Source organism: Uloborus diversus, chromosome 6 (genome assembly GCF_026930045.1).
Source record: "Uloborus diversus isolate 005 chromosome 6, Udiv.v.3.1, whole genome shotgun sequence".
In the NCBI taxonomy this organism is placed as follows: domain Eukaryota; kingdom Metazoa; phylum Arthropoda; class Arachnida; order Araneae; family Uloboridae; genus Uloborus; species Uloborus diversus.
Genome location: NC_072736.1, coordinates 74930482 through 74955968, shown reverse-complemented (window position 1 = coordinate 74955968; position 25487 = coordinate 74930482). Strand labels below are relative to the sequence as shown.

General features: G+C 34.0%; 1 protein-coding gene across 2 annotated transcripts in view; it reads right to left on the bottom strand.

The window, feature by feature from the left end:
* LOC129224490 (uncharacterized protein ZK1073.1-like) overlaps window positions 1-25487 on the bottom strand; it is a 122978-nt gene that overhangs the window by 47755 nt on the left and 49736 nt on the right. For both annotated transcript variants that reach the window (XM_054858949.1, XM_054858951.1), the window contains exon 2: window positions 24923-24973. In XM_054858949.1, coding sequence (XP_054714924.1) covers window positions 24923-24973 — 51 coding nt within the window. The remainder of the gene's footprint in view (window positions 1-24922; window positions 24974-25487) is intronic.

The following is a 25487-nucleotide window of genomic DNA, read 5'->3' as shown; positions in this document are numbered from 1 at the left end:
CACGTTGCAGCATGTCCACAGTCACAGAAGCAACTGTTGCAGTCATCCAATTTTTCTTTTCGTCAAAATCAGCAAGAATATTAAAACGGTATCCTTTACGTATCCCCGCAGAAAGAAATCCCATGGTGTTTGAACTGGTGACTTAGAGGGCCAATGATAAATAGCCAAATCACCCTTCTAACTTGCTGAATGGAACACACATGATAGCACGCAGATGCATATAGCGGTAGTCAGTTGAGACTTTATCAACTTGCTCTATCAATCACAAGGTCCAGTGTTCTCAAAACAGTAGCCTTTTGAAATTCTACCACTGTTTTTGAATAACCCTGTTTACTGTGCTACAGGGAAAGACTCGGTGAATAACATCACTGCTACAAAATTAGTTATTATAATATTAATGTTTATTCACATGATTGTTCATCATAATAATCATAGTAAAATGTTATCCTCATATATATATAATAGCCAATGATCGAGTAACCCACGAGTTTCAACAATGAAACTCGCGCCACTGCCTGATAATTTGTTAAGATTTTTTGGTAATGTTTAACATGGGGGGAAAGGCTTTATTGTGACAAGGCTGAACTCGATCCGGTCACTTAACTGTTTTACTTCAGACTGTGTCATTTCAGGTGAATGAAGAAACGAAAGAATGGTCAACAATGAACGTTACCTACTGGAGTTTAGAATTAATCCACTGAAGTTAGGATTTCAATTTCAAGTATCAAAATATCACCAAACAGGCAATGGCTTCGTTCAAATGTAGAAACAATTTTCACCCGTCATACCTCGACGGGCGATTTCCTAGTATATATTAGTAAGGATTCTTCAATTATTTTATTTGAAAACAATTAATGTTAATATTCTTCGCAATTCTTACAACTATTTCTTACTGCTACTATGAAAAATAAAAATTCTAACTTGTTATTTGCTAACACTTTTTAATAGTGAAGAACTTGCTGAAAGATGACTAAAGATGACAGAAATTAACGGCTTGTACTTCTCGTGCTTGGTTTTTAAGTTCACACTGCATTAGTAAAGTAATTTATTACACAAATTTATGACTCACCATAGTATATCTAATATGTAGAAGAAAGTATTAAATTAATGAACACTTTCAAATTTTGATGGATTTATATAATTTATGGTGTGGAATAATCCGTTTTGACTATTTTTGAAAAATGTCAATCGACATGCTTAAAATGAATGCTTTGGATTTTTGCAGTTCAATGACCTCAATTCTAAAAACTAAGTTGTGTCACGCACTAAAGGTCGATAAAATTAGCAAATTAATCGCAACGAACTCTTTGGCTGTATTTTATAAGCAACAGTTGAAATAAATGAGATTTGTTCTATTCTTATTCATTGCGATAACTGGGCTCCAAACATTTCCTCTGGATGCTGGATAAGTCAGAAACATCCGCTAGAGTTAAAGTCATAAAAAAAGAAAGGGAAGGAAAGGAAAATGAATAAAAAATAATGGAACAAAAATAAAGAAAGCACTTTGTTTTAGAAGTAGTACAAATTTACAAAAAAGGAAACTGACCACCAAGTTATGAAGTATATTTAGAATTGAAACAGCATTGCGGCCGAGTTGACTTCTGCCATTTATTTCTCTATCTTTATCTTTAAATTTTTTGAAAGAGTTTACCTTCATGAATTTTTGGCTTTATTTTTTTTTATCAACAACTTATGAGGTGATGCAAAAGACAGCAAAAGAACCATTAGTCCATCCCTTCCCCCCAAAAAAGGATGGAGCCCCCTTCAAAAATTAAGCAGCACACCTTATGAACGATACCCAAAACCAGATACCAAGACTCCCTAAGACATACACCCGTAACAATTTCATCGTCGCAGTTTGAACCATCATCGTATAAAAATCGTCTTTATCAGGTAAAAAATTTAGTTTTGTATTTTTTCCATCAACATTTTTTTCAAAATTTTCAAAGCTTACTTATGCATCCTTATACGCAAGGATTTTTTCTAACACGATATTTCAACGTCATCATAAAAAAAAATCCCTCTCAAATCGATTTATCAATAACGTTTTGGATTTTGATTTGTTCAGTAGTGGTGATTAATAAATGAGGGGTTTAAGATCCAAACTAGCTCAATCAACGATTTTTGAACAGTTTTTAATTTTTCATTAATTTGATATTTCGTAATAGATATTATCGCTACAAAGCGTTTGGAGCAAATCTTTCCCAAACAGGTTAAAACCGCAGCTTAAATCAGATTTTACTTAAAAACGAACCCAACTTATGCTTCTACTGAATGGCAATTGTAAAATCGAAAAGATAACATTAACATAACAAACGTAACAAATTTCTTAATCAACTCATATTTACAAATGCATCCCCAGCAATAGAAATATTCATTAATGCTATATTATAAGTGTATATTTTAGTTCATTTTAATCTTAATTATCTATGTAAATGTTACTTGAATAATACGGGAAGGTTCTTTATTGAAGTTCAGCGATGCGACTCTCACTATAAAAAAGTATATATATATATATATATATATATATATATATATATATATATATATATATATATATATATATATATATATATATATATATATATATATATATATATATATATATATATATATATATATACCGTATTACCCCGCATTATCTGGCATGCCGGATAATTCGAGGTTTATTTTGCAACAAAACAAAAGTAAATTTCCCCATTCAGTTCCAATCCGAAAACTAACCAATGTAAGGAAAAAAATCTTCTTCCAAAAAAAAAAAAAAATGCATTGCATATGAGATGTTCTTGTTATTTATGGTAAGTCATTATTAACGGACTTGATTATATGCCAATAAAGTAATCAATTCAGAAGCAATCATCGTTACTGCGATTTGTTCATAATTTTTTAAATAAATTATTTTAGGTTCCTTTTAGAGAGGTAAGTTTAATTCGTATTTATTGAATAGCTATGGTAAATTCTTTAGCACTTGTTTAGGGGCGGTAACTTACTGCTTAAATATTTGCTTATTTAGTTTGAATTTATTTTTTTTTAAAAATTATTCGTTATTAAAAAATATTTTTCTTGTTAACATAACAAATGACATTGTTAGTAAATATTTTTGCGAAATTAAACTGCTTGTTTATATTCATAAGATATGTATAGAACTGATACTCATTTTTAAGCTGTACATATATATATTTTTTATAGTATTATTTTTTCTTCCTAACCTCGATTTTTCCGGCATGCCGGAAAGGATCAGGCAAGCGTCATTGAAAATCTGGCGACCTCCAAATTTTTCGGCATGCCGAATAATGCAGGGTAATACGGTATTTTTACTACGAGAAAATCTTTTCGGACATGGGGGATCATAGAAGTGAGTCCTATACTCTGGTTTTATGCCGAAACGTAAGTGAAAAAATTGAAATAAACCCCTAGAAAAAAGATCGGTTTTGACTATTTAATGGCTTATATATGATGCTCCTTTCTCCTCCGAATAAAAAAAAATGATTATGAAAATGTAAAAAATTTTGAACACCATTTCCAAAAAGTGGGACGTGATGGTGGAAAACGAAAGAATAAAATATCTGGATTCAGGGGTGTCATTTTAGATAAGAATCACCAGGAATTTTGTCAGGAGCATTTTGAAGGTTTTTTTTTTTTTTTTTTGCAGAGCAAATATTAGACAATATTGCCATTTAAATGAAAATGAAGTACACAAAGGTTAATCAAATGAAAGTCAATTCATTTGAAAAATTAAGTGTGCAGATGATCAAATGACGAAAGATCGATGTTTTTACTCAATGTATGTATAAATCTCCCAGCTACTAATAATTTTATCCTAAACGTGCCTCAAAGTTTCCAATGTGCCTACATTATCTTTCCATGCAAAACTTATGGAAATAGGAATAAAAAAAATCCTCTGAACTCCACGAATGGAAAGGCATTTATGTCAAGCACAGAAGAATAACCGCCAAACATTATAAGTAACGAATAGAATGGGTACGCCCCTCACACTGTCACGCCCACCATAATCTTCCGACATGCCGGGTTTAATGGCATTCAATAAATTTCAGCATCTCTTGCCTAATGGGTAGAGGGTCACAGCTACATTCGACACATAAATATTGGAAATAAGCTCGCATGTATCGCCGATTCACTAATTGTTAAAAATGCATGAGCTCCATGTTTCTTAGAATAATGTAATTCATGAGAATATTGTATTATTATTTTTTTTTTTAAGTGCGATCTTTTAAGTCGAAAATGGCAGAAAAACAAGTTTCATATTGTGTGTTTGGGTTTTTTTCCCGTTTGCTGCAGATTTTTAAATATTTTTTGATTAAGTGGTGTCCTTTTAAATGTCAACTTTTTTCGTGGAGCGACAATTTTTTTATGCAATGATATAGTTAAAATGTAACATTGGATAACTCGCAATAAAAACGAAAATGATTTAAAATAATTTAATTATAGTCTTAGTATCTTCAAGAATTTGCACAAAATTTCTCAAAATTCCTTAAGCAATTTGCTCAAACAAATTATAAGGTTAAAATTTTAATGAAATGAGTCGCACTTTTGTCTACCATTTGGTATGACCCGAAATTTTCCTTTATGTAGAGCTAAAATTTTTCCTCCATGTTTTTATTCTAAGTTTAATCTGCATATTTTCTCGAAATAGGTAACAGTTTAAACACTGTTATCCATGTCTACCACTGTCTAGGCAACAGTTTAAAAATTTTGATTTTTTTTGCCGTTCTAATTCGTTTTTGTGGTGTTGAGTTATTTTCTTCATTACAAATGTGTGAAAACATTTTGAATTTGTGTGATATTTTTATGTGAACTTTTACGAATTCGACTTTTTTAGTCCACTAATAATTGGAATTTTATTTGGTGAACCTTGACTGAAGCTTATTATTGTGAATTATGTGCTTTGATTCATTCTGCATCAACCATTCGATTCTCTCATCAACCATCGTAGATATAATTAATATAAGGCTTAAGGATAGAAATTGAATTCTCATGACAGGTGACATCAAATCTTGTTAACTTATAATTTGGAAAACTTGTAATTGTAAAACTGCCACCACCGTTTTCCATACAATTGAAATTATTCATTTTGTAAGCGGCGGCTATATATATATATATATATATATATATATATATATATATATATATATATATATATATATATATATATATATATATATATATATATATATGACTATATTGATGAAAAGTTGCATTCAAACCTGTTTTTATAGTATTTTTAAGGAAACAACATGATTTAAGAGAAATAATAGAAAGTTTTGCAACAATCTTGAATAATCTCTACCTGAGGCTCCGCGGCCCCCGTTTTAACACTTTATTTTTGCTCTGTTCATTCGAAAAATATTGATTAAAAGCTGAATCCAAACCCTGTTTTCGCCGAATGTTTAAAGAAACAACTTGAACTAAAAGAAATAATGTAAGTGTTGCTACAATGTGAGGAATCTCCATGGAACCCTGGGTTTCCGGTACACAGTTTAAGAAACTGAGACCATATATCAATATCTACTGAATTTAGATTGTACCAGATAAGTAAACGAAATGTAATTTACGAATTATATTCTTCAAGATAATATGTTTGTTTCACAACGTGTTTATGATTGTAAATTTCATTCAAATATTTTTTTTATTATTCTTCTTTTAATTAATTAATTATCTATTTATTTTTATTTGCTTTCAATTTTCCTTCTGTTTGACTGATGACATTTTCTAATGCTTTCATTTCTTATACTCTCTCAATGCTCGGTCTTACGGGTGAGTTGATGGAACATGTTTTTTAAATGGTGCCAAAAACAAAAATGAATAATAGCAATTATAAAGTTAATTTATTAATGAGTTAATTTTGAGGCTGAACTTCAGTGAACCTAGGTTTGCTGGATTTGTGGCTAATGAACTTTTGACACTTCACCAACTTTGAAATAATGGAGGTTTTCGAGACTTTCTTCGATTGAAGTTATCAGTTTAAAAGCATTTTTAATAGCATTTTTCACTTAATTTTTGTTTTTTTCGGTGATTTTGAGTTGCATGAAATAAATGCATAGGCAAAAGAAAGTGAAAATGTTACCGAACTTTTGCATGTTTCTAAATGCGTTAAACTGAACATAAAATTCTTGTGAACAACATTTTGTTCTGTATGTGGAAGGAGGGAGAATTGGGAAGAAGGGTTACCAGGTCAGCCATTTCAGACTTTTCCTGGGGAGAAATGGGAGGGGAGGGCTAAGTAGTCAATGTACATTATTTCGAAAAACAAAAACTACGCCACAAATATGTAAATACATTATTTTCCCAATGTCAGGAGGGGCACTGACCCCTCGAGTTCCCCAGGCGAGGCCTGGTAGTTATGTAGGAAGAATTTTCGAGCAAACTATCTCATAAAAAAGAGAGGCCATACCTATAAACAATCCGTAGGTAATTTACTAACAATGTTAACGATATTGTGCTCGCTGAAGTAAAGTGAATAAGAAAGTAGCGATAGAAAACAAAAGCTTCCATGAGATTGCTTCGGCAGCGGAACAGGATGACGCTGCTGGAAGCAATTGAATTACACCAGAGCAGTTTCCATAGGAGAATACTTCCGTTTATATTAAGTACCAGGAACGTATTTCCGATGAGTTTCTGCCTAGAGAGGGAATATAACTCGGAATGTTTATGTATTTAATGTAAATCAGAATTCAAGCATACGACTCATAATTATCTTCAATCTAGAGACATTTACATTTGAGGCAGTGAGAAGCAAAGGGAGGACTTTTTAATGCGCAAAGTGGACTTTTTAACGTTTTAAGTAAAATTGTGTCAAGGCAACATCTTATAAAACAACATTAAATAACGCTGAGAGCTTGGAGTGCACTTTATCAGAGTTCCCGTGCTTATAAGAACAAAAAGTTCCGTCCAGAACTAAACGAGCCTACTTTCCCGTATACCAATCGACTTTCTAGTATCTGATCAAAATTCTCAAAATTAGCTGAAATCACAAATTATTTATGCCATATATTTTTAAATATTTTAAGCCGATTTCTTGAAATAAAATATGCCTCGCTCATCTAAGGTATTAGATGCGTAAAAAATAAATAAACGAACGAATAAAGTAGCAGCACCTTTTAAACAAAGAGCTAATACATTTTATTCCATTAAAAAAAATCCTTAGCCGCTTCCAAAAAGAAAAGAAAAATAATTAAAATTAATAAGCCTATTAAAATAAATACATCATATCCAAAAGAAAAATCGTTTGTTTTTCCCCTGTTGCTAAAAAATAATTTTAAAAAAGGAATTAATGACATCAAGTCAATCTCATTTTGGGACAAAAGAGAAAGATTCGGGAGCTGAAGGTATTTAGGTATTTATTTCAGACTTGGAGTTGGAATCGGTCACTTTTCATAAAGTCCGCAACTCTGCCAATGTTTTCGGAGCCGGAGTCGGACTTACTTTGGGATAAAGGAGTCGCAGTCGGAGTTAAATTTCCAAGAGCCGGAGTCAGTCATTTTTCCTCCGTGTATAAATATTTGTCAAAAAGCTTCGAAGTCAGAGTCAATGTCGGGGAGTCGGAATCCGACTAATTTTCGGTGCGCAGAAGTCGAAGTCAGGTGCCTCAAAATTCTCGGAGTTGGAGTCAGGAGTTTGTAGTCAAGAACAATTTCCAACAAAATTTGTTTGAAGTAAATCCGCCTTCAAGTTCGGAATCTGCATTGACTTTCAGTTTCCCCGTAGGCGCTAAGGTTATGGGATTTGAACAGTTCAAAATTGAACTTAAAATTGTTCAAATCAAAAAGATATTTTATATACACGTTTCTCATAAAAAACTGTTTCCTACAAAGCTTGTTTGAAGCAAATTCGTTTCTAAGTTGACTTGATATTTCTCGTAGGCGCTAATGTTAAGTTTTTTTGAACTGCACAAAATTGAACGAAACATTGTTCAAATCAAAAAGTTAACTATGGAAATGAGGTGTCCTTGTTGAGATCTTTCGAACAAAAACAAGTTTGTTCAGATCGGACTATTCAGTCAAAAGTTATTAAGGGGGGGGGGACAGACAGACAGACCGACAGACAGACATTTTCCTCCATATCCATACGCTACTTTCCAATGTTTAGTTTTACGATATTTATTTAATTATCTTATTTTATTTGAACTTTTTTTTTTCGCGATATTTTTAAGATGCATTAAGTCTTCTTTCATGCTTTTTTCTTCGTTTTCTGACATTTAATGGGAAAGTAGGCTAAAAAAAGTGACCATGGGAAAATGTTTTACATAAACTTATTATCATAGAAGAAGCTGTTTTGGTGCGAATACTGGCAACAAAATTATGGTGACCAAGAGGAGATGTTATGTGTAGTAGTTCTTTAACTGTAACTGAAATCCTACAGACCAAACACCAAACCATGTGGCACGACAGCCCATGAGAGCAAAGACCTACTGTAACCAACTCAGTTTTCCTGACCAGGGGCTTTGGGGTGCAAGGCAGATGTTCCGGTTAGGTGGTCAGCCTAATGCGGAATCCTTCCAAGTACACTTGGTACTCATTTTATCGACTCACTGAAGGATACCCCACTTTCATGATAACAATGAGGGGGGGGGGATTGAAACAATTGATACAACGACAATGGGGTCGTTTCCAAAATTTTAAAAGTATTGTTTTCTGAAAGAACAGGCTTAAAAACATAGCATCTAATTATTTTTTAATTAGTTTCTTTAAGTTTAATATTTTAAAAAAATTACTTAAATCCGTGCGCTTTCATTGTTTACATTTCTTGCCGATGACATCACAAATGATGAAATGCCATTCTGTATTGCCATTCACAGAGCAAAATATTTAACTCGCATCTTTACTCACGTGTATTGGCAACGATATGGTTGATAACAAGCGTAGAGCGCAATTTTAATTCGTTTCTTGATTATCATAACATGGAAACGTTGTAGAAAGATGCGCCAAAGAGCATCATTTTTGACGTCATCAAGACCACGCCTTTTTTGAAAAATCGGACAGTTTAAAAAAATAATTAAAAAATAACTGTTGGGAAAATGAAAGAATTTTCTGGGTCCATGTTATTTATTTTGCTTACACAATCAATTTCAGTGAATAAAAGTATTACTTTTGATTAAAGTAAACCACCCCATTGTATGCAGGGCTGGCTCTAGTATAGTTTTGCCGCTCCAGGCGATGTTGACAAATGCCACCTCCTGGTCTTACTAAACCTCTTATATATAACAGACAATGATCGAGTAACGCTCCTGATGTCATTGGCACGGGTCGCCTACAGCAGGAGCAGTAATAATTGTGTAACCCAATTCTAAATTTTAATAAAAAATCTTATTTTACAAAATTATACTGTTAAGCAACATTTTCGATTGTAGTTCAAAAGATTATGATTCTTCTGAACCGCGTACCAATCCTCGTGACTTTTACAATCATTCTATGTCACCATCGTTTATTTTTTTAACATAAAAAATGCCCGAGTTTTCGAATGAAAATGCAACTGTAGAAAGAGCATAAACTTTGGCCTCGAGTTCTGTGAAAACGAAGACGGCGGCTGGACGCCGGAAAAAGAAAAGGAACAAAAAAAGAAAAAGAAACGACTCCATGATAGACACTTCCAGTTAACAAGTACATTTTAGTAGTAGTGAGACCGCATTTGGTTTTTATCAAGAAACTAAGATAAGAAAGTTTTATTATAAACATGGAGCCTCTGATAAAGAACACTCCAAGCACTCAGTGTTGTTTAATGTTGTTTTACAAGATTCCCATAACCCTCCTCCTCAAAAAAAAAAAAAAAAAAAAAAAGAAAGAAAGAAAGAAAGCCATATGATTTTTAATGTAAAAAATATCAAAAAGTAAGTTATTATTACAAACAGCATTACAGTTTTAGTTCTAAAAAAATCCCGAAAGCTTAGCAGCTGGAGGGGGAAAAAAATAAAACCTTAAGAGTTCCTTAAAAAATAAAAAATCTTGAATCAAAAATGAAATCAAATCTAAATCCTTAAAAGTTTTAAAATAAAAGTTTCAAAAAAATCATCAGACACCACCGCTGTTAAATAACGTGAAATTTTTATTGTAAGCTTCCATTAGAAGAATCCATTCCAAAATTAATTCTTCTTTCGCAATGAAAAAACTTCAAGAACAAACATACATTTTCGGGTCAATAAAAATATATATAACAGGAAACTTCCATGTAAAATGTTTCAAATTCGCAGAAATCCCTATACTATTACAAAGAAAAGCTGATTGTACAAGACAGAAGTGGAAAAGGTTACCATATACCATTCGATTTGTTTTCCTTGATTAAATTTAAAAAAGCGTCAGTTCTGTCACAAAATACGAAAATTATTCCAAAGAAAGTAATACAAAAAGATAAAAAGTTTAGATGTAAAAATTCCTACAGTTTCAAAACCTTCTCTCCGTTGGCAGAGGCTGTGAAAAACTGAAAATGCTAAGTTCCTATTTTAAAAAAATCATGGACATATCTTTCAATATCTTCAGTAAGCCAAACTAGTACACAGTCCCAATATAGTGGACTAATCAAAGTTTTGGCTAAAAAATACAGTAAATTCTTCGGTTTGCTCATAAATTAAAAAATTTATCGGAGTTAAAATCTGAAAGTCATCAGTAAGTAAAATCATAACTCGTTAAAATCGCTGTAATAGATATATTTTTTATTTTTGTTCTCTCTCTCTCTCTGGAACATCTCTGGAAATGATGGTAAAGCAAAGTGTATTTTTCTTCAAGTTCATACGTGAATAAATACTTTTATCCTCCTCCCGCTAGCTTTTATTATCAATGAGAATTTTTAATAAGTCACTATTAAAAGAAGTTATCCATCCTAGCATAGTTTCAAGGCAAGTGTGTATTTAAGGAGGTAGACGAAGGGGCGGCTCCCAAAATAAATTCAAAATCACTCATTGTGAATAAGGATTTAATGTTTTTAAACTTAAATAACGAAAATTCTCATATTAATTGGCTTGAACCTCTCCTAAAATAAATTTCTATATACGCGTCTGTTTCAAGGACATGAAGGTTTTGTAAAAACATCTGCCAAGGAAAAAAAAGGGAAAACTGCAATTTAACTTTAAGAGCAAAATTTATAATTAAAGATAGGTGGATACATTTTTTTATTATTAACTTCCATCAAAACATACTTGTAACTTACACTACTGGTTTAAAGTATTGAAAGTTTGAGAAATCTTACATTCTTACAAGATAAGACCATGGCAATAGTATATTTTCAACTTAACTGAGTTTCTAAAACAGCAAATGTAATAGAGACATTTACAGAAACAATAATTTAAGTTCGGCATCACGAACAACCAAAAGAAGTGTAGCAAAACTTTGTGGATTTTAACGCTAAAAAAAGATTGCTGTGATTAAATTTTAACACGGGCCAAAATCATATAAAGTCCTTTTTGGCTCAGGTGCAACAAATCCATTATCCTTTTTTTTTTTTTTTTTTTTTGAGAAGAACTTGCGTCTTAATTTCCTTTTATTCCTGGGGAACCGGAATGGATTCCAATTTCTGATAACCTGAACTTTTTCTTTTGAATGCTAATTTTTCAGTAAATATATAACTATTTTGTTCAATCACTTGGACATATGTAATGACTTAAATTAATTTAATGTATTGAAATAACACTAATGTTACTTTTTTTCCTTCTTAGTTTTATTCTTGAAAAACTTACATTTCTCAGACTTGCAATACTTTTGGCCAGCACTGTATTTTAAAGTAAGTTTACGTCAGTTTCAGTTCAAGTACAATTTTTGTGTGCTTCTATTGAGCAATATATTCCATTACCTTTTTTTGCGCAATTGGTACATTTAGAGGACCCCAAATCCATGCCAAGATCAAAATGATAAACTATTTGATTTCATAACTATCATTCTAACCCGTCCGTATATCTTCTACGGGGACTCACGAGATGTATAAAAACTGAATTTGCCAAGCACTACTTGACATTTTTATGAGTGTATGGTTCTGAATGAGGTTTCTTCTAAAAGGGCATTACGCCCATATTTATCAGGAAAAGTTCTAGAAATTTTTGGGATTTTAAAACTACTTTTACCTTCAAAATGCTTTTTTCCCATGCAATGTATCGTAAAGAAACCGCATTAGACGAATTTTATTTTGCCTCAAAATTGGTAGAATTACGGCATAATTTTATTCTTTTTTTTTTTCGAGGAAAATAAACTTCATTGTTCTACGTGCTTCCGAGGCTTTCAAGCACCAAAACGTCCGTCTTCTCATAAGTTGTAAATATGCAATTTCCAAAAGTTCAGGAGAGTTCCTCTGATGACAGTGGTAATGTTTTAAGAAGCTTACTCGATAGTTCGAAATCAGGCGGAGGAATTATGGTGACCAGCAAGAAAAGATATTCACAGTAATTAGTAAACCACAACTGAAACCGGAACCCGATTAAGTTTTTCATGGCAAATGCCACTGAAAAGTTCATACTGAACATTCAAGCCTTTTGTTTTTAAATTCCATATTTGCATCCATCGCATCCATACAGCCAAAACAAATGAATGAAACAGATGGACTAGAATGATAATGGTTTAAGGAGCTGTTCATATATAAATATCACACTTTTTCCTAACAATATTGACCGCCCTCCCTCCTTCTGTCACAAAGTGTTACACTTCACCTTATCCCCTCTTCTTCAATTTTCACAGGTCACGCTGTTTTTCATAGGCATATTGTTATTGAAAAATTTTGATATCACTCTTCTTGTTACCCCCCTCTCTCCCCTGCACAAACTCACAATTTCCCAAGCCACACTCCCTTGAAAGCGAATATTTAAAAGAAATAAGTCATATGTTTAATAGTAAACTGCAAGGAATTTATTAATTCAGATTGCCTTCCATAGTGGCGGAAGAAGTTCATCCCCGAAGAATTAGACTCTCCCCCCCCCAAAAAAAAAAAAAACAGATACTAAGACCTCCTTAAACAACCTCCGTAAAAATTTCGATGACACAGTCTGTGTAATGCTCCCCCCCCCCCCCCGTAGGCACCCCTGCAATCCATAGTTTTCAGAAAAACGTGGCACGATCGTTGTTTTTTCAGCTTTCAAAAGTAAAAAGAACTCTAATTAAAATTCCTCATTATTTTCTGCACTTAGAGTGTATTATTATTTCTCGTTTTTCAAAACGTAAATGTTATTTACATCATCCATGTGCAGTAAAATTAGTTTTATTGTTCTAAAGCTATTGTTTAAAAAACGTTACTGACATATAGGTTGAAATATAATGCTTTTCATATTGTTCGAAATATCATGTACTTTAATGAATGTAAATCTAAAACCCTTGAAACCTGTTTTGAAAACCCAAAAAAATCTGTGAAATTAAAAAATAAAATCTTGTCTAAATAAAAAATCCGACTTTTGACTTTTTTTGAGCGATCACGATTGCTTATTGTTCTCACTTGACTGTTTTGATGTCCTATCATTTTATTTTCTCACCGCCACCCTCCGCACCATCACCGTCGACCGGGTCCTCACGATGCTGCTCCTATAGCGAAAGCCGTCTCCAGGTTGCATCCATGTTCAACACTTACACGCATACATACACGCACGTACACACACACATACACACACAAACACATACACACACATACACAAACACATACACACACGCATACATACAGACGCCTACACATACACACAACTACCCACACATTCATGCCTGCACACAGACACAAACACATATGCCTACACACACATACACATACCCCGCCCCCACGCACACTCATTCATGCACACACTTATGCCAGCACACAGACACAAACACACATGCCTACACACACATACACATACCCCCTACACACATACCCCCCCACACACAAACACACACGCCTACATACAGACACTCGTGATTGCGAAAAACATAATTTGAATTCAAGGTGTCAAAATTCAAATTAATTTTTATTTATTTATTTATTTATTCATTTTATTTTATTTTTTTTGAGAAAACACAAAAAATCTCGAACGTGCAATAAAATCTTCCAAGAACTCTAAAACAAAGACTTACACCTATCTCACCCTAACCACCAAGATAAAAAAATAATGCTCCCCCCCCCCCATTTGATTTCAATATCACAATATCATTCTTGCGGACGAAATACCTTTTTCAATGAAATAATATTTCCAGCAAATTCAAGATTTTTTTTTAAAAAAAAAGCAAAAAAGAAAATTAACCTTCAAAAGATGTTCCAGATATATTTCGAAAATTTTATTTTGAGGCAACTCTCCGATTTTTATCAAAATATCATTTTCCGAAAATAACACTTTTAACGATCGTACTGAAAATGATCATTTATTTCAACAGGCTCTCGACTCTTTCAGCATCCACAGACCAATTTCCTTGACCGTTCCGTTAAACTGCAGATTTTTCGGGTGCACGCTGCTTTCTAAATCATCCCGAGAGTCACCGGGGTCAACAGATAAAGTGTCCCAAATACTCGATTTTTCTCACATCAACAAGTTCTTCAATCTCTGAATCAGATAACGCAAAAGTCACCTATCACAAGATCTACAGTGTACGGAATAATAAGTGGGAAAGGTTGCGCGGGTCACCTTAAGCTAAGTAGTAGTACAAGATATAAAACAGATTCATATCGAAAATGCTTTGACTAAAACGGTATATTTGCTTTGGAAAATTCCCTAATTCAGGGGTTCTCAAAGTGATGACCGCGGCAAGGGGGCCAATTGGGAGGGGAGGGGGTCATAGCGCAGACTGCGGCATTGAAATTTTTAAGGGGGAGGGTGTTTTTAGTTGTATTTTTCTCTTTTTTTTAGGGATATACCGATGCGATTCCTCCAGTTGTTTGCTACTTAGATTCAATGTGTGGGGTCGATCTCGAAATTCTTTCTCAGATCACACTCATCGTGAGAAAAACACGTTACGCTGGTGTTTTATATCTGTCACCAGAATGGAAGCTGGATAAGTCTAGGACCGCATGTAAATACGACTTTGCTCCCCTTTTCTGCGAAGTATTCGAAATGAGATCTTCAAAATAGCTGAATTCTATCCGGAGCTGGACATTTGTTGTGCACATAAACTTTCTCCGTTTAGTGTGATATGATGTCTGTGACACTATAGGGAACATTTTTTACCAACCTGTCAAAGCAGTTAGAAACCTCAGACAGCAAAAGGATCTTTACCCATTTTGTCAACATCGTCTAACTGTTGTAAACAGGGGTGCATTCCCCGCCAAATGAATCCCCGTATATAAGAGAAAATAAATAGGTCAAAGGGGGAAGACACTCAGAGAGCAGAGCTGTGAGCTACGGACGATGGGCTCTCGTAGTTCAAAATATCTTTGTAACATTAAATAATTTTTAACTTTTAAATAGCTGTAAATATTGATCGCATTAAACGTTTCTAAAAGGCCAAGTTATCTTTACTCTCCATGTTATCTCTACTTTTGTTATCTTTACACAAGAGGTGGAAACGTTACAGGGAGACTCTTGGGGAGTCTTTGTGTTATTAGGCGGGGGTGCACCCTCGCTGTTGGGGGGGGGGGGCACACTTAGGGTACCGTAGGGAGGGACGAGGGGTGCCGCGAAGTATTCTAGATCTCAATATGTATAATGTAATAGAAATAGACTAAAATGCTGTCAGAAATTTGTAATTCTTCAAAGGGTGCCGCGAATCTGAAAAGTTTGGGAACCCCTGCCTTAATTCATACGCTGTTTAATTTTTATCATCTTATTATAGTGGACAGCTTTTGTTGAGGGGGGAAGAAATGATTTTCATCCATTCTTCATAAAATGTTTGACCCAATGTCCTCCTTTCTTTCCCAAAGAATTAGACAATTATCAATTCCAATTTATATAATATCATTTTAAAACCACAAAATTACTTTCGGTAAAAATAAGCAAGCAAAACCTTTTAAATTTTTATGCTTTGAAAGTTTTTACAGCTCTTTCCCCCCAAAACTTTCGGTTTTAAACTGAGTCTTTTCCACCTTTCCCATATCTACTTGGAGGTAGCTTATTCAATGAGCAGATACACTCTTGTTTTTCAAAGACTTTATTTTTATATATTAATATTTATAATAAAAAAAAGAAAAAGAAAAAGAAAAGATTCAGGTAAATAATAAACACTGTATTTAAAAATGTGGAAAAAGCAGACCATGGTATAAAACTCCAAAGAGTACATTTCAATGGTCATGTTGAATTAGATCACGAGATCGATATCTACAATAGCACAAACAATAGAATAAGAAACGTCAAAGAGCAAAAAAAGTGAAATGAAAAAGCAATCTTCATTGCTAAAATAAAGTAGAAAGAAAATCTTTTGCCGTTATTCCAACTGTATTCAATAATACCCTCCCCTCCCCAGATTCATCTAATGTTTCGAAATCCCTTAATATGATATATTTAAGGAGACTTGCGCAGTCTCAGCTGAAGATTTTAAACTCTTAATGAAATACCAAAAGGCTCTCAAGCATCTCTTATCAGCTGACGACATACCATTTATCTATATCCCTTTCATGTGTGTCAGCAGGATAAAGGCTCTTACTTGAAGGACCCGAAGAATCCTCGGGACCGGTCGACGGACGCCGAGCTTTATCGATCAGAGCCGAACATCACCCGAGGGAGAGGAGTTAATTACCCGAACAGCTATTTCTCGCTATTTCAGCTAAAGGATGTACTCCTTACTGGAGCTGCCCGGCTTAATACCAAGTTGTTTCGGATTTCAAAAATTGGCTAAAATGCAGAGACATGAAATCCTTCTAAATGTTATGTAGGTTGTTTTGTTTATAAACACAAAATATCTGTCAGGAATGTAAATGTATCGCCGAATAAAAGTGATTATAGTACAAAGTACTCTGCAAAGCCACTGCAGTATGGACTAGGGAACTGATTTTCATAGCGAAATAGCTTGAATTCTATCTAATGGGTAAAAATTGAAATAAGAAGAAAAAGGACAGGAGTCAAGAGCTCCCTTAAAAATTACGCTCTAGTTTGAAAATTAAGAAATAAAAATTAAGCCCTGGGGAGTTTTTTGGTTAAGAAGATAACCGACCACCTACACAGAGGCGGTAAGTGAAATCCACTTTTCAAAAAAAAAAAAAAAAAAAAACTGCTTGTAAACTAGTTGACTGGCGTTTTACGTTGTCTTCACAAGGTGCAACTTAGTTGAAGCAACTTTTCTTTTGGTTGGTTGGTTTCGTGTTATGGGGTAAAAAATTAAATAGGAGAGAGGGTCTTGTGTACAGCATCAAGCGATGCAAAGACAGTTTTCTTTGTTAAAGTCCGAGTCTGCCCACGGATTGTTACTTATTTGCTGCAATTGCGCCAGGATAGCGGGACAGGTGCAGTGGGATTCGGAGTTTGGTTCTGTGTCCGGGTAATTTCTGCAGTGGCAAGTACGTCCTTGTCCAGTCTTTATGTATCTTCATCCCCCTGAAGTGTCCCGTCCCAAGTCTTGTTAATGTACTGGTGATGGTTCTATTGGTATTGATTTCTGAAATTTGGGGTTTGATTTTGATTTCTCTATCTTTAAGTCTTGCCCTAGCCACTGAATTGATATCGCTGAGAACCATGAACCCATGAATTTTTCTATTAGTGAGCCGAATTTATTTATTTGAGCAGCTGTTGCAGAACGTTGTTAAAACTGAACCGAATGGACTCTCAACTAGTTTACTTGTATGCAGAGTTGTATGCAGAGCAAACGCTTGGCAATTTCCCGATGAGTGTAATCAAATAAAATGTTGAGCACTGATGCAGAATGTTAAGCTTATGGGAGAAAATTTGTAGGGTTTTTTCTCTCAGGACTTATTTTCTCGAGTGTTTTCTTGCCCAGTTCGAGAGTATATTAAAATGACTCAACTGTAACTACAAAAAAAAAAAAAAAAAAAAAAAAAAAAAAAAAAAAAAGAAAAGAAAAAGAAAGAAAAGATTGGTATATTGGGAAACGGTGGGGTAAATAATTTTAGCTACCAGGATGAGGGAAATCTCAGTTTATGCGATCACTTTCTTACTTCTAACCCTGTTTTGGCTCTTTCAAAAGACAGATGATTATTCCAAATTAAGGCGAAACTGCATTCCGTAACAATCGGCTTGGTATTTTTAACAATCTGTGATTGGTCCTTTCTTGGATTTTAGGTTACTTGCAATTTTATATGATTATTTTGCAAAGATGATTTATAGTTTCTTTTACTCAAAATTTCGTTTGAGTTCTGAGGTTTCTTCCACAGCTTTGGCTTTTTTCTTGAAATGTAATTAGCGATTGTACCAATAGCGATTGCTCTTTGATAGCGATTGCTTCTAGGTGAGTTAAAGTAGAGTTTTACATTTTCTTCATCAGAGCGTATGTAAAAAAGTTAAAAAGTTGAGTCAATCTAAAAAAGATTAAAAGAAAAAAAAAATTGCCATGATTTTGTAAAATTATTTAAAAAAAAATCTAACAAAGCAAAAATTTCCAAATTTTAAGGTGACTTAAAGTTTTCGTTTTATCTATGTTCTCCAACATCAGAAAATGATAAAAAGAAAAAAAAAAGGTAAAACACGATACACTAAATAATAAAAACTTTACGCAAAAAATAAACCAATTCAGTTAACAACCCGATTAATTTGCATGAAAAGAAATTCTTATCTTCCCTTATGTCCAAGCCACTTTCCTCACAAAGAACCAAAAATCACTTTGCTTTCCAGACATTAATTAACAAAGAATTGCATTCAAATCGAAGATTATCAGCGTGGACTCAAAAGACTAGCATGCTGCGTGTCGTGTCAAAAGGAAGATCCACATATACGACAACAACCAAAAAGAACTCGCACTCCCATTAAGACGAGATGTTACAAAGGCAACATAATTAAGACAGGATATGGCAGACAGGTGGGCGCAAAAGTGATGAGGGGGCCACGCTGGGAAATATTAATGAAGCACTTTCATATTAGTGATTCTCGTTACGGCAGCACATACTGATTGAGTGGAAGAATAAAATTAATGGAGGTAAAATATTGTTTCTTGATAAATATTTTCTTAATCGATTGTATTATGAAGTGCTAGCAGGGGCGTGTACATGGGTGGGGGATATTTGTTGGCATGGGCGAAAGCCTGAAGGGGGCCAGAGATTTTTAAAATGATGGGTGAGGGTGAAATATATGTAGGGATGTAGGGTAAACAATATGGAGGCTGAAGGGGGCCGTAGAAGTTATTTGTGATGGGCCCCAAAATTTCTGTGCACACCCCTGAATGGTAGTTCCCAACCCAAGAACGACTCCTTACCTCCTGGTGTGCAGTTTATTTCAATTAATCAAATGTTGTAAAATAATACATAGTTAATTCATTTAACTCAAATTTGTTGTTCGAGTTTCATTATTGTTAGAGTTAACGTGATTGGAAATCCCATCTAATCCATAAAAAGATAAAGAGACATTGCAATTTCATGAACTCCATCGAGTTTTGAAATTGAATTTTGCTATGGTAATATCCTCACTTAAAAATAGCGTATTCACTAATCGAGTCTCTGACGTCATTGACAATGAAACTCGTGCCATAGCAAGATAATTTGATAATACTTTTTGGCTATGTTTAACATGCTTCATTTTTACCGGGCTGAACTGGATCAGGTAGTTTAACTGTTTTACTGTAAGACTGTCCTTTTAAGAGAAAAAAGAAACGACAAAGTACTCAACAATTAACACTGTCTACTGGAGTTTAAGTTTAATCCAATAGAGTTAGGTTTAAAATTTCAACTATCAAAATACCCCCAAACAGGCAATAGCTTCGTTCAAATCCAAATTAAAAAGCTGCGGATGCGGGACAGGCAACTAGTGACCATGGTAGAGGACTTGGAGCGCTCCAGCTCCTGATGTATATCCTGGCGACTGATGTATATGAAGTGCAAAAGAAAGAAAAGCCAGAAATTGCACAGATATATTTTGATAAAAAATATATCATTCTGATGGGATTAACAGTTTCTTAAAGTTTTTGTCAGTAATAAAATTCATCGCTTCGAAATCATTTCGAAAACATAGCCACAAACAATTGAGAGGAAATTAACTAGACAGAAATCGATTTGTTTTTAATTAAATAATTGAAAACACTGGTGAACACAGGTTTTGTTACTTGCAACATTTATAGTATTCCTAGGGTAGTTTTTGACACTGATGTCTAATATCTACTTATATTTTTTCCATAAACCACAGTTTTTGTTCAATCATAGGTTTTAAGTTATTTATTTTTTCCTTGTTTTTCTATAACACCTAATGATAAGAACTAATAGACTGGTAAACAAAGACTGTTAAATGAAACATTTATGATTTTTCTAGGGTAATTTTTGACGTTGATTTCAAATATTTAATCTGAATTTTTCCATTACCCACAGTTTTGGTGTAATCATAGGTTTTAAGTGATTTATTTTTCCTGGTGTTTTCCTATATTACGTATTGATAAGCACTCAAAATGAACAACTAAAATTTTGTCATGAAGACAAGAAATGTGGAGAAAGATAGTCAGGTTCGCTGGTACTGCAGTGGTAACATGGTAGTCTTAATGGCACCCCATTTTTGTGGTATACGCTACCTGAATTAAATCATTTTCTGTGTTTTTAAATTTGAATGCAAAAATAAAGAATTCATAGATTTTACTCTAAAGAACATGATTTAGTATACTGAAATAGTATGGACTCCGTAATGGATATATTTGTATTTTAATACCAAACAAATGAGACTTGGTATTAACTCTTTCGAAACTAGTTTAATAGCTATACTATTGCATGATTGAAACACGTTGCCTTAGGTATCCCTAGCACATTCAATCGAAATGAATGAAACATATGGAGATTTGTAAGTCTTTTTTAGATGAAATTTAGTACAACACATATCATGGGATATAATTTGGGAAAATTCTCCTTCAAGTACAAAAAAAAATTACCATTTAGGTCCGGAGTCCTTCACAAATTTTTCATTAAACCCAATTTTGTATAAAGAGTTTTTTTTTTTTTTTCGCATGAAATTTTTCTACTGTAACTTGCCTGGACTGTTTTCGTATACTCGTAACTCTTCTTCATATTGGTTGTAGAATTTCTCCCAACCAACTGCAGTATTTGAACAGAAAAAAGATATGAAGTTTCTTTCAAAAAATGAATTAACTTGTAAGAGAAAAACCATTATCTGAACTACCAATATCTTCTGCACCGAACCAAAAGTAAAACGCCCTTTAGTATAAACATAAGTTTCTAGTGCAAACATAGCAGCATGTCTTTAATAATAGGAGGGGGAACAAAAGAGCGCAATTAAGATAGCTAATGGTGGGTGTGATGTACCAAAATTTAAGCTTTTATCGTGAGCAGCGTATTGATAGCGTTTCTGTTAAGTAGCTGTAAAGACATATAATGGGTAGCATTGAGAACAAATTCAGCTTAGCTTCTTAATCGTTGCAATTCAAATTAACTCGTTTAAACGCATATTAATGAGGTTTAAAAGCACGTATTTCAATTTAAAATGGTAAAAAAAATTCTTCTATTACTGTAAATGAACTCATTTTTATTCTGTGAAAGAACCCATTCTCCTGAAGATCTTACTAAAATTTTGTTTAATCAAGCGCTGTCCCAGATTATGAAATGAATTTTAGAAAAGCCAAAGCGAAAAAATATTCTTTAGAGAATCTACAAATCTTGAATCTTTTGATTTAAGAACTGATGATGGAAACATTTTTTGGGAGAAAAAAAAAGTTATTTTAAAAAGATCCTCTATATCTATCATTTACAGGGTCTGCATAAAAAGTAATGAGACTGAGAGCTGAATTCTGAGAATTTATTGCAGATATTAATATTAACACCTAAAATTCTTCAAAATAGGGCCCTTGGCCTGGCACACACATATCCCAGCGAGCCTTCTAAACCTCGAAGGCTGCTTTGTAGTCTACTTCCAGAATGTCCTTTAAAAGTATTGTACTAGCGCTTTCACGGCATCCAGAGCGCCATGATGATGCTCTTTAAGTGATGTTTTCATCCTCGGGAATAGAAAGAAGTCTGCTGGAGCTAAATAGTGGCAGTCAGTGGGGTGGAGAGGCGTAGATATACCAGTATTGAACAGGAAGTCTTGGAGGATGAAGCAGGTGTTTCCAGCATTTCTCAAGTTTTCAGCGATGATGCTGTGGACTGTCATTTTATCAAGTCCAACTACATCTGCAACCATTCTCACATCTAACCGGCGGTCCGAATTTCGCACAACTAGCACATCCTCCACATTTGCGTACGCTCTGCTGGTTGACGGACACCCTGTTTGAGATTCATCCTCGACGCTCTCCCAGCCATCTTTGAAACACTTGTGCCACCGAAACACATGCGCCTTTAACAGACACTTATCTCCGAACACTTGCTTATACTCAGTAAGTTACCTCCCTATAGCCAGGGCTAAAGCAGAAATACATGAAATACAACGGCAGCTCAATCAATTGGTTTTCCACCTCTGATTCAATCACTCCTATTCCGGGCTGATGAGTGCTAATAAGCGTGAAACTGCAGTCCTCGGCTGAACTGACTGAGCTGGCGGTGTATTTCATGTACTTGCTTACACATCTCTAAAATCTCTGAGGTCGATTTACCAAGTTCCGCACAAAAATGTGTCGCGTAAAGCTGTTTAAATGTTCTCTGCATTTTGGAACATGAACCGATGTTTGCAACAGAGGTACACTATAATGACGACGCTGCCTGAACAAAGACTCCTAGGCAACTGCGGACCGGAGTGAGTCCCACCAGTAACCCCCACCACCAACCAATCCAGTTTATGCGCACTTAAAAGGTACAGGCGCATAAAAAAAATGAGTCTTATTACTTATTATACAGACCCTGTATATGATTTACCGGCAAAGGCGGATCCAGCCTCTGATTTACGAAAGTGTCATTGTCAAAAAAAAAAAAGGGAGAGGGAGGGGGGTCTAAGTGCAATTTTCGGGATCAAATAAGGGGTCAAGAAAACATTTTCGAAACGCAAGTCCCCAAAACAGAGATGTAGGCAATATTTTTCAGCTAAAGATGTATGATCCCCAAGATACCCTTAGACCCGTGCTTGTTTACCGGGGATGCAGGGTAACGGCACCATTCACAGATATGCTTAAGACATTGCTCTCAGGTTAACTCAATTTTCTGAGCCTGTTAATGTATTGGAAATTTTTAAATTATTTTTCCCCCCATGCAACTACTTCTCATCTAACGTTTGGCTGATTCTGGGTCCTCTGAATTAGTTTATTCTGTTTATATTTGGTCTACTTCGAAAAAGATCCGACCCGCGCCAAGCCTGATCCGCGCCGTCACGCAAATGTCTTTGAGTGCCTTTATGAAGTAACGTTCGAACAAAATATATATATTTAACACCAAGGGTGAAGTTTTGTAGACAAATGTAAGATGGGAAAAAATACGTTTGGCAGTTAGTTTATCAAAAGAAAACAATCTGCATATTTTTAATTTTGGACCACCGTGTACGTTTTTACTTCACATCTCGAAGTTATTTCGAGTGAGGGCGGATGTAAGGGAGGGGCGTTCGAAATAGCCTTTTGAACTTCGGCTCTGTCTCTTGGAAACCTCGCACTGAGCTGTTGTTAAGAAAACGATGGCCTGTTTCAGTTAATCAAAGCATTTTAAATCACAATAAAAAAAATCTTGGAATTTGATTGGAATACTTATTGCTTATTTTAGTCTAATAAGTGCTTAAAAAAAATGGCTATTTTGCAGCTCAAATTTCTAATATTTGGTATGCTGTCCAAAAAAAGCAAGGTGTCTATTTTTAGACTTCGTATGGATCAATGTTTAGTTTGTTTCTGAAGTAAATGTTTAAAAATGTAGAAAATAGTGAAAACTCACTATACGGAGATAGTGGTTTTTTTCCCTGTCGGTCTGTCGGAAAAAAAAAAAAAAACTTGCAGGTTTTTCGGGCTGGGCCAGGTTTGACGAAATCTGTCATTGAAATGTTGGAAAAATAGAATATTTTAAATATTAAAGCTAACGCCGCTCTAAATATCTCTCTAATCCCTAATTGATAAATTAGCTTCGAATAATATCGCAAATTATTCAAATATCGCTAATTATTCTAAGTTTTATGCCTGTAAAAACATGACAACAGAGTACTTAATAGATTTCTAAATTTAAGTAGAGGGTATTCCCCTTTGAAATCTGAAACTGAAATCATTTCCCGTAAAATTAAAATTCTAAAATACAGAACCATTACAAAGGGCATTAAATTTGATATCTAAAACAAATACGTACTCTTTTCAAAGCTTCTTTTTTATATAAATTTAACACACGAATAGTTAAGTAAAAGGAGGGAGGGAGATAATCTTGTAATTATGGTCAAGTCGTTATTTTTCGGAACTAAAAAGTTATCCTAAATTATAGTCTACAATATATAAATATTACGCACATCTAAGTAATGTGCAAATGCGTTTACTGTATTTTTTTATGTATGGTAATACGAAGTAGTGGAATTAAAACGAATTTAAAATCGCAAGAAAAAAAACTATAATTGTACAAATTATAATACAAGATATTTCACCGCTAAAACCAAAATGTGGAATAACAAATTTCTTGTGCCTATGCTCAACCTTGTGTACTATAGACATACCGAAATAGCATTTACGGCTCCACATTAAGAAGGAAAATGCTAATGTAATGCATGATGTCATAAAAAATTCTTGAACTTATGAAGTATTATGGCACAAACCGTATATTCATACGACAATTTGCTGCTGTTCTATGAATTTTTAAAGTGGTTCAAGGACTTTTCGAACACCCTGCATTTTATTTAGATTAATCGGTCTTAATTTCGAAAGGTTTTACCTAAAATATTTCTTAACAACTTTAGTTGGGGTGAAAGAGAAAGACTAAGAATGTTTTAAAACAAAACTGAAAAAGTTAACCAGGTAATAAAAACAAAGTGGAGTATTTAAAAGTTATAAAAGAAACAATAACTTACTTGTACGTATACATGGACTTTTCCACATTTAGGGGTCTCAATTTCATGGTGCTGAAAAAAAAAGACCAAAATTTAATACTACATTCAAATACAACAGTTAGCAAGATGGAAAGAAATTTTAAAACCATAAAAATAACTCGCAATTTGTTACAGGACATTTGAACATCTTCGTAATCAAATGATGTACTTAGAATGTGAGTGGTGTAGTAAGTCATCCTAACTCAGTTTCGGCTAATTGAAGATTTTGTAAAAATTTGTTTCTGCAAAAAAAAAAAAAAGTGGGACAGCAAAACAGTTATCTTCAATGGAAGGATTTGTATTAAAACATCAGTATTTTTTAGGTGCATTAACTTTATCAAAAGTTGCTTGCGACGCATTTAAACTAATCCTAACCAAGGTTTGAAAAAACCCGAATTTTTTAAATATTTTTGAAGAAGCTCAGCTCACCTGGGTTCTTGATCAATTAACCGGGTTTTTTCGGGCTCCTCACATTCGCAAAGTACACTGTGCAGTAATACTTTTTTTTTTTTCTTTTTGCAGTTTGTTCTCCCTACCTATGACTAAG